A 10,071-nucleotide genomic window follows, 5' to 3' on the forward strand; every position below is an offset into this window, starting at 1 on the left:
TAGTTTCTGAGCCATCCTAAAGGCAGCACATACGACACAAACCCGAGTTCTAGTGAGCACCAAGATTTAAAAGCTTTTGCAATAAATGAAAATCGAAGAGTCAAACATCCAAGAGTATGTTGAAATGACATTTTCTCACGAGTGATGATATTCGCGGTCCTACCATATTCGTCATTACTTTGGGGAAAAAAGTGTGATTTATTTTGCAACACCCCTTAGGGCATATAAAAGTGTCATATCTTCTTGCCTATGATATGGGGTCATACTATACTCAAGAACTGGTTGAAGATATACAAACTGACACAGACAACCATGTGGCTAGTGATAAGTTAACAGCAATAGAGGAAGACAATCTGCCAGTAAAGAAGTTACTTGCACTTGGATCAGATGGCCCAAATGTAAATAAACCAATTTTTATCAAATTGAACGATAATGATGCAACATTCTCAGGGCTTTTTGATATTGGTTCCTGCAATGTACATATTGTACACAATGCTTTTGGTAAAGGACTATAACAGTAACAGTATGGAATTGCAATGTCCAATCTGTGCTTTGATCTGTACTGAGTGTTCAATATCACAGCAGCAAGGTGAGAAGACTATGGGGAAGTGCAGCTTGACCTAGACACAGAACATACCATGTTTCAACACCACACTGCAGTCCATAGGCTAACCCTAGATCCAGTTGTGGCAAGACTAGCAGAACAATGGAGTGCCATTATGACTTTTGTAGAAATCTTGGGCAAAGAAGATGATAAGATGGCACCCAAAAGTGGCCCTTTCAAACGAATGCATCAACTTTTGATGACAGAGAAGAAAGAAACTTTTGTTCAGCTATGCTTTCTTAGTTCTGTTGCACCACAGCTACAGTAATGATGAAATGAATGACATTTTACAGAAGTTAATGGTCAGATTTGTCAAGCTTAGTGTCATTGAAGAAAACAGAAACATGATCCACACAATTTGATGTTTGTAAGAAAAACCAAGTCCCAGATTCCTAACTGATAAATTAGGATCCAGTGAAAATTGCAATGGTTACTTTATCAGAACCCCAAACCAAGTTGGCATTTCTTGGAATGAGAGCATTTTGTGAGGCAGTAACTGGGACACCTTATAAGAAAGATTCCATTCTCCATTACAGTATTACTAAACATTAGGTATCTAAATCTTCAGAGAAGAAAGCTCTACAAAACAGGATTGATAGTAGCTCAAAGACTGAAGTAGAATGTTGATGTTGCTACACTGAGTGATGGGTGAAAAAGCTATGTTCTTGACATAGATGTTGACAGCACTGAGACCACTAGAGGGGTGGACCATTACTGGGTTAAAGTTGTTTGTTTGAAAACCTTGAATGGAAGCTTGAGCTTGAAGAACCCTAACTTGCTTGAGGTTGCAAAAGCTGGTCTCATTATTCCTCATGGCATTGCTGATGTTGAGCACTCCATGTCTGTTAATGCAGATGTTGTTACCAAAGAGAGATATAGGCTATCAGAGGATACTATCAATGATATAAGGATAGTTTAAGATTCTATAAAATTTCATGGCCCTCTCAATGGCAAGCCAGAGAGCTTACCATTCACACAGAACCAGAATTGTGCTGCAAGACAGTTGTATGCAACATACAATGCTCACCTAGAAGAACAGAAGAAAGGCTAAAGGAAGAGAAGAGAGGAGCATAAACAAGAAGACCAATTACAGAAGGAGAAATAAGATCAACTGATAAATGACAGGAAAACCTTAGATCAAACCTTAGATAAGGGCTAGGAAGCCCAGGAAGCAAGCTAGAATTGTCTCTAGCTTATATTATGTTTGATGCTGCAAGAAAAAGAAAGAAGCTGCTAAAGAGTAATTAGCATTGTATAAAAAGACAAGAGAAAGTATAAATTTACTGAGGAATAAATTACTAGAAGAAAACCAGACCCTTTGTAAACCAAAACAGGGATCTTTTTCTTGTGAAGACATCTGATAAACCATCTAGCTCTTACCAAAGTTCACTGTCTTCTTCACAGAAATTGAAAAAAGACAGCATCTGGTAAATCATCTAATTCAACATCTTCTGAAAAGAAATTGAAGAAAAGACAATCATCAGATGAATCTCTTGATGGTGGTATATCTTCCAAGAAAGGAAATAAGAAATAAGCTTTATCTTCTTTGAGCAAGTTGATTTCTACACCTGACTTTTAAGCATTTTACATAGCAGTGTAAAGTAAAACTGTGTTGTCTTCTTACTTTATAACATTGTGCTCAAGAACATAGTTATACCTTAGGGAAGATATGATCATAGTAGTTGTATATTGATAAAGTCAATTCTTTTTGACACACTTGTGTACTAGTACAACTCTTTTAACTATCCTGCATGTTGACTGATATTATTAAGTAAATTGACAATTATTTTGAACTTTGATTTCAATGTTGTTTAAGCATAGTATCTTTAATCATACAATGTTATCTTAAAGATATTTATAAATTTGAAATATTAGTCTGCAAAATCATGCATCTCCATATTGCACACTATGTAATGTTACTGTAATTCACTTCAAGAATAGCATTATTATGTTTATAATATATGTTTATTATTTTATTGTAATTTATGCAATGTCACACCAGAAGGGATGTAAAATTTTGTTTTCTAATTTCATAGCATAACAAATTTTTCTTTAAAGAAAAAAAAAGTTGAAAATTTATATTTCATCAAAGTGGAAATGAGCAAATCTTTTTATGCTGTAGAATTATTTAGACCCATCCAATTTGGTAATAAAAGGCTAGGATGCAATGGCTGTAAGAGGTGGTGGATGTTTCATTGATGTTAAACATACTGTTGCTTTTGTTATTTGTACATATATATTTCCAAAATATGCACACATAACCATAGACTATTTATCTAACTTTCCAAGTTGCAGTATTTGACTATATCTGAAGCCATTTCCCTCTAAAAACTTCCATATTTCATAGAAAAAAATTCATATATACCTATATTTATGGCATAAAAAAATGCTAGGAATACCAGAAATTGCATTTGAAATTATTTTTCACTTAGAACATTAAGTCCGGAAACCCTAATTATGTGAGCATTAAATTAAAATTACAGAAAACTTTATAAATTTGAAACTATCAGTATGAAGGAAGATGTTATCAAAAATTTTACTGGAAACAGAACACTGTTGAATGAAAAAAAAAGGTATTCACCATACAAGTTGTTTATAGTAGTAAGAAAGAAAGATCAATTTTTATATGATAACAAAGATAATGAAAAAATTATTTGTTTTAAACCTAGTAACTTGAAGTGCAACTTCTGGATCTTATGAAATCTAGGTTAAATTCCTATAAAAACAACAACGTGGGCCAGAAATGACGTATTGGTTATGCTTGCCATCATAAACAATTGAAACAGCTCACACATTCAACAGTGGGGAATGATAGAACTGTAATAGTCAGTCTCACTTTTCAGCAGTTGATGATGGTATAACTGTAATAGTGAATTCTTCTGTTTGGTTAAGAGTAGCTGCTTAATCAATGGTGGCTGTAGCTGACTGCATGGTTTCTCTCTCTCTCTTGGATCAACAGTTCTAAATTAAGGATGGCTAAGTCAGAAATGTAGGAGTCTCTGTCCTGGCCATTTAATTTACCCCATATGTGGCATAAGGTGTTGTCCAGATTTAAAATATCAAATACCTTACCAAAAAGACTGATTAAAAGGTATGGCATGATCTTGGAAATATAATGCATAGCAGCTTAATTTTTAGAGTTGAGTTTTGTTATTAAAAAGAATTACTTCTCTGTTAGAATGCTTAACTTTATAAGATGTCTACCCAATATGGTATGTTGAAAAGTGTGATTATTTTTGTATTTTGTTGCAGTTATTTGCCCATCCCTAAATAGATTAGAAAGTTTTGTTTATCTTAATTGTTTTATGTATTTATAACTGTTTGGATATATTTCACTTAGTTCCTTATAACTAAACATATTCTTTTATTGTTCTTCATAATTTCTTATATTAATTTTGAAATTATAATGAGTTTTGCTGTAGTCAATCATAGTGTTTAATTTTGAAATAGGGTGCAACTCTTATTCTAATGCTTGAAAGTTTTGTTGGAATGACTGTTTTGCAAGAAGGCATTACACTGTACTTAAATAGATTTCAGTATGACAATGCTGCAACCACAGATCTGTGGAACTCCTTTGGTGAGGTGAGTTTTTAATTAATTAGGCATGAACATTGCCAGATTTTCTTTTTTTGGCATAAAGAAAAATAAATTATTGAAATTCAAAATTATCAAATTGATTTATATGTAATAAAATTTTTTGCTGTTTTCATCTCATACTTTTGTAAGTTTATATCCAGTTTTTTTATCTTAGTGCTTAGATTAAGATAATGTAAAAATGTTTTTTCATAAAGTGTTTTATTTACTTTATTTCCTTAACATTATTTTTTTATTGGAAGAGTTAGTAGCTGAGATAATATGTATGAAAACAGTTATAAATATGTACATTCTTGATGAGTAAGAGCTTTAGCATCGAAAAATGTATGATAATTTTGTTGTATAATGAAATCATGAGTTTAGCAGTTTTTCTTCAAAAATTTTCATCAGAAAATATGTCAAATACAAAAACATTTAAGTTATTAAATAATGAGAAATAACTAAATGAGACATTAATATTCAAGCTCTAGAAAAAAAACTAGAAAGAGTTCCAAAGATTAAATTTTGCATTTTAGCCAACATTAATTGGCTACATGTGGAGAAATTTTTATGTTTCTCTCTTATGACCCAGTTAATTAATAGCTTGTACAGCTGGAAAAACTTGATATTTACTGGAATGTATAACATTTTTAACTTATGTAAAGATATTTTGAGGGGATTATTTTGTTTAATTAATAGTTCGTTAATAATTTTAATGTTTAGATTAATCAGAAAAAAATAACAAAGTTTATTCATTGCTGTCAACACAAATATGAAACAAGCATCGTCTAATCTTGATGACCGTGCAACATTCTGGTGATTAGTAATCTTATTGTTATTTAAGGTCCACATGTTAATTTGGAAAATACTTTATATGTACTTTTAAAATGTTTTTATTTTTTCTGATAACTCTAGCTATAGAATTTGGAATAATAATAAAAAAATGAAATAACTGTTTCTTCGGTTAAAGTTAAAATCAGTTGGTTCTTCACCAAAAAACCTATTCATTCAGAAATACTACTCACCTCTCCACAGAAGAGATAGCTAATATTCTCAGCAAGAAGCTCAACCTTTTGATTCTTATATCTAAACTGGTGCTTTCATCATCTATTCAATGTGGTATTCTAGCTATTTGTTTTGTCGAGAAGCGAATAGCGTTTTTGAAGTTAACATTTTCCTTACCTGTAAAAGTGTTTTAGATAGATATTCATTTGTCTAGAACCACCAATTCTTCCTTCCCATCTTCTTGTGTATGTCTTTTGACCTCATCAGGAATGATTTTTAGGAATACACAAAGTGCACAAAGGTAACATACTACCCATGGAAAATGTGTCACTCTGTTATTGGTGGATGACTATGGACCATTGCTAGTCCTTTCAGACATTAGCACAGTACATGTTAATACATGTAGGGGTGGGAGTTTTGCTCAAAGGCTTGGTGCATATGCTGAAACGTTTAGGCAGTGGTGCAAGGTATTAACTATCTGTACTGTGGAGAGGTGAGTATTTATTTGAAACACACTTTCAAGTAAGGAAAATGCTAAATTTTAATGAGTGTTTCTTTATGTTTCTCTGGAAAATTTTATTTACCAGTTCAGTATTTATTTTCTGTTTATACATGTTGAGTTTGTAATTTATATGTAAATACGGTGAAGTTTTATCTTATTAGTTAATTTTCTCATTAATTCTTCGTTCAGATGTTTTTGTTACTCATTACAGATTAAATGTTCAACTAGATTTATTTTTCACGGTTTTTAGTACAAAAATCAATGCTCAGTGACATTATTAATAGAAATTAATATTTTATTACTGAGAAAATAGCTCATATTGAGTTATCTTGCTTAAGCATGAGTGTTTGATATTTTTAACATTTAATGTTCTTATTGTTATTTGCAGTATTGAGCATATATTACAGCATTATTTTGAATCTGAAGCAAAATTTCTAAATAATCATTCTGTTTTTTAGGTAATGGATAGTGGGTTACAGATCAATATTAGCACCCTCATGGACACTTGGACATGGCAGAAAGGATTCCCTGTAATACTGGTTTCTCGTGAGGGAGGGACACTTTATGTAAAGCAGCAAAGATTTCTTGTTAGCTTACCAGAAAACAGTGAATTTTTTGAGAAAAATACTTCATATGATTATCAGTGGCATGTTCCAGTTACCTTCATTACTGACAAGTCAACAGAAGTGCAGAAGTTCTTGTTGAGTACAATCAATGGTAAGTTAAAAGCATAATATATTACAAGTGATAATAAGGTATGGTTAATTCACTTTGTAACTATATATTTTTGCTAAATTTGTCATTCCTTATTATAATGGTTTTCATATACAATTCTTTTTCTTATGGTTGTGCTAAAGCTCGTTATTTCAATAAAGCTATAAATATTCTATGCAAACCAAACCACCCAGAAATCAAAATCAAAATGTTTTTTTTTTTATTATAGAAATAATTGGTATGTATGAGATACTGTATGGTAATATAATCAAAATTAATATTTGGGTTACATTAGGATTTTTGTAACTGGGACTAAATTTTTCCATAATGTTAACTATATGGGAAACCTAACAGTAAAATACCAATTTGAATGTTTGATATGAATCCAAAAACTGGAATGCTGGTTAAATTTTTTCTCAACTCGATCTTGGAGTAGTGGTTGATCAGTATCTTAATCCATCCAAGCAGTGTGTTGTTGCTAGTGGCAGGAAAATAGGATTTTAGGTTATATTTGCAGAAATATTGAATACAAGTCAAAAAGGTTATAATTTCATTGTATATGTCACTGATTATGTCATATTTGGAGTATTGTGTTCAGTCTTAAGCTCCTTACCTTAGGAAGAACATTGAATTGTTGGAAGGGGTTCAGATAAGGGCTACTAGAATGATGCCTGGGATAGAGAGGTTGTGATGCGAGGAGAGGTTAGGATCTCTGAAATTGTTTTCTCTTGAAAAAAGAAGAGTTAGAGGGGATCTGATTGAAGTGTTTAAGATTGTTAAGAGAATTGATAGTGTTGATGAATTATCTTTTTTCATACTTAATAGTGAGAATGGTAGGACTAGAAGATTCCAATATAAAGTTTGGCAGGATAGGAGTCATCTTCAGCTAAGAAAGTTTTATTTTTCTAAAAGGGTGGTTGGCCTTTGAAATGGATTGCCTTCGGATGTTGTGGAGGCAATTAATTTAAGTGAGTTTAAAAGAAAGCTTGATAACTATATAAATGATATGGGCTGGGTTTATAATTTTTTATTTAATAATTTTAGTTTAGTTTAGAGGATGGGACAGCCAAGATGGACCAATAGGTCCTGCCTTGTTGTTCCTAAACATTGTGTTATGTTATAAACTTTGGTGGAGATCAGTTCAACATAAGTTTTTGGCCAACCATAAAATTATTAAAATAATTCCCAGGTTTATATGTGATTTAAAGAATGAAAAGATTGACTTTATAGTACAAGTATGCTTATCTGTTATTCAATAAAAAGATGAGAAATTGCAAAATTAGTTTATCAATGACACCAACAATTTTGAACTACAAAGATTCAACAACACCAAAAATATGATTGATCAGTATTTTGTCCTTTGATTATCAAATTCCATGTGGAATGAAAAGAAATGATCAAAAAAGTGAGAAAATATGAAAAGAAAGTTAATAGTTTGGACCTTAAAAGGCAAGTATTATTAATGAAAACTTCCATGTAAACGTAAAGAAGATTGAATAATAAAATATCTCAACCACATTATAGCTGCAATATCCAGTGCCAATGAGACCTCTCAGTCAATACAAATCTTCATGTCCACTTGGATGTGCCAAGCAAAATAGTGTTTTGATCAGGAATGGTTGCTAGAATGTTATGTTGAAAATAGTAAGAAGGTTAAAGATAATACCATTAAAGAACAATGTGTAGCTTTAATTTCATTAAAACAAAACAATAATATTATAACTTGTAAGGCAGATAAAGGGTAAGGAGAGTGTTGTAGTTTTAGATAAAGAAGATTATGATACCATTATTTATAGAACAATTGTTTAAGGGTAAGTTTTAAAACGTGACACTACTAGTAAATTTCTTGAATGAGGATTCCATCTACTTTTATAGCTTCTAGATTTTATGCTTTATTGAAAAGACATAAAATTTAAAATAGTTATACATACGTTGTTTCCACCATATTTCCTCATATTTAATAGCACAACTTGTAATCAATAAATATGCATACTTATGTAAAGAGAATGAATTTACTGAGCAAAATTTAGAAACATTTGATAAAAAAATTAAAGGTTTAAATTTAAAACCAGATGATGATCTTTTCTGATGTAGTCTCTTTGGTTTCAAGAGCCACAGTCAAAGAAGCAATTAATATTTTAAAAATAGGTTGATGAAAATAAACATTTCTTTAATTGAAATAGATGAATTTATTGCTTTAACTCAGCTTTGTGTTTGCAAATGTTTTTTTTTTGTCAACCTAAAGACATATTACAACAAAATGAAGGTGTAGTCATAAGCTCTCCTCTTTATCCACTATTTTGTAAAATCTTACAAATGATTTTGAAAAGAAACTTGACCAGGTAGTTGAAAAATTATATGGATTATAATGTTGATTCTATTCAATTTAGTTATGAATTAAGTATAGATAATCAAATTTGTTTTCTTTATTCTCTCATAAAAATAATTAAATTGGTATTATTAGCAAAACAATATATATAAAACCTTATTTGGTCTGTCTTCCACTACAGTTAAGATCGTGTTATCCATTTTTGAAGAAGAATAGTGCATATAATATGTATGTACATACAACCTATTTTATATGTAGAGAACCTAAATATTTAGAAAATGAACTTCACTTTATTAGACAGATTGCTAGAGATAGGGTACATAATGATTCATTATTAAATTTGATTATAATACAGAAATATAATAGAGAAGAAGTAAATAAGTTGTACACAATTATAAAAATTAAAATCCTGATTCAAAGCAGAGATAGATTTTTATTTGCCATTTATAAAAGGATTTACTAAAAATTGTACCAGCATGTTTCATAAAACAGTATTAAATGGATTTGTTAAACCAAATAATATTATAAATTGTATAAATTTAGGTCTACTAAAGATAGGCTAACTGATTTGGACAGATTTAGTATTTATGATATTTCCTATGAATATAATATGAAAGATATTGGACAAATAAAAATAATTTAAATTAAGATAAAGGAACATAAAACTTATCTATATTGTGTTATAAAACATCTACTTTAGATTTAGCTGAACACGTAAATAAAACAAGTCATAACATTAATTGGTAATAAACTAGAATTACAAGTCAACAATAAAGGTGTGAGGGGGTTGTTCAGATCCATGTCACTTCTTGGGATGTTCTGTGGGTGCTTTCAAAGTTTGATAGAGATCAATAGAATAAAACTGGGAAAACATAAGAGCCTTGGGGGTTACATAGAGGTCAAACCAGAATGTTAACTCCCCTGTAACACTTCCTTTGGGGCCATAAAGGTACATGTCAAGTTTCACTGAGATTGGTCCAAAGTTTCCTTGTAAGAAAAAGACACAAATATCAGAGGGTCCCTAGTGGAGTTAAATCTGAATGCAGTACCCTCTATATCCCCCTCATGGGTGTTCCAAAGGTATATTCTATGTTTTCATGGTGACAGTTGGATCAGCTGTTCACCATTTATAAGTGATCTTTGTCAAATAATGAATTAAAATATATAAAAACCTTGGATTTAGAACAAGGTGTTAAATATCTATACTTTAAAGATATATATATATATATATATATATATATATAACATATACTAGTTAATAAATTATATGCAGACTATTTTATTTTAGTTCGACCCTTAAATTTTATTATTCTTTATTTTTACTTAACTAAATTAGTAGTAAAT

General features: G+C 30.6%; 1 protein-coding gene across 1 annotated transcript in view; it reads left to right on the plus strand.

The window, feature by feature from the left end:
- The window catches only part of LOC106471646 (endoplasmic reticulum aminopeptidase 1-like), a gene marked incomplete at its 3' end in the record, with an annotated part of 77,048 nt that overhangs the window by 35,354 nt on the left and 31,623 nt on the right, over positions 1 to 10,071 (plus strand). The window contains exons 8-10 of the mRNA XM_022400263.1: positions 220 to 398; positions 4,055 to 4,186; positions 6,143 to 6,401. Coding sequence (XP_022255971.1) covers positions 220 to 398; positions 4,055 to 4,186; positions 6,143 to 6,401 — 570 coding nt within the window. The remainder of the gene's footprint in view (positions 1 to 219; positions 399 to 4,054; positions 4,187 to 6,142; positions 6,402 to 10,071) is intronic.

The sequence above is a fragment of the Limulus polyphemus genome, unplaced genomic scaffold (assembly GCF_000517525.1).
Source record: "Limulus polyphemus unplaced genomic scaffold, Limulus_polyphemus-2.1.2 Scaffold4757, whole genome shotgun sequence".
NCBI classification, from domain to species: Eukaryota; Metazoa; Arthropoda; class Merostomata; order Xiphosura; family Limulidae; genus Limulus; species Limulus polyphemus.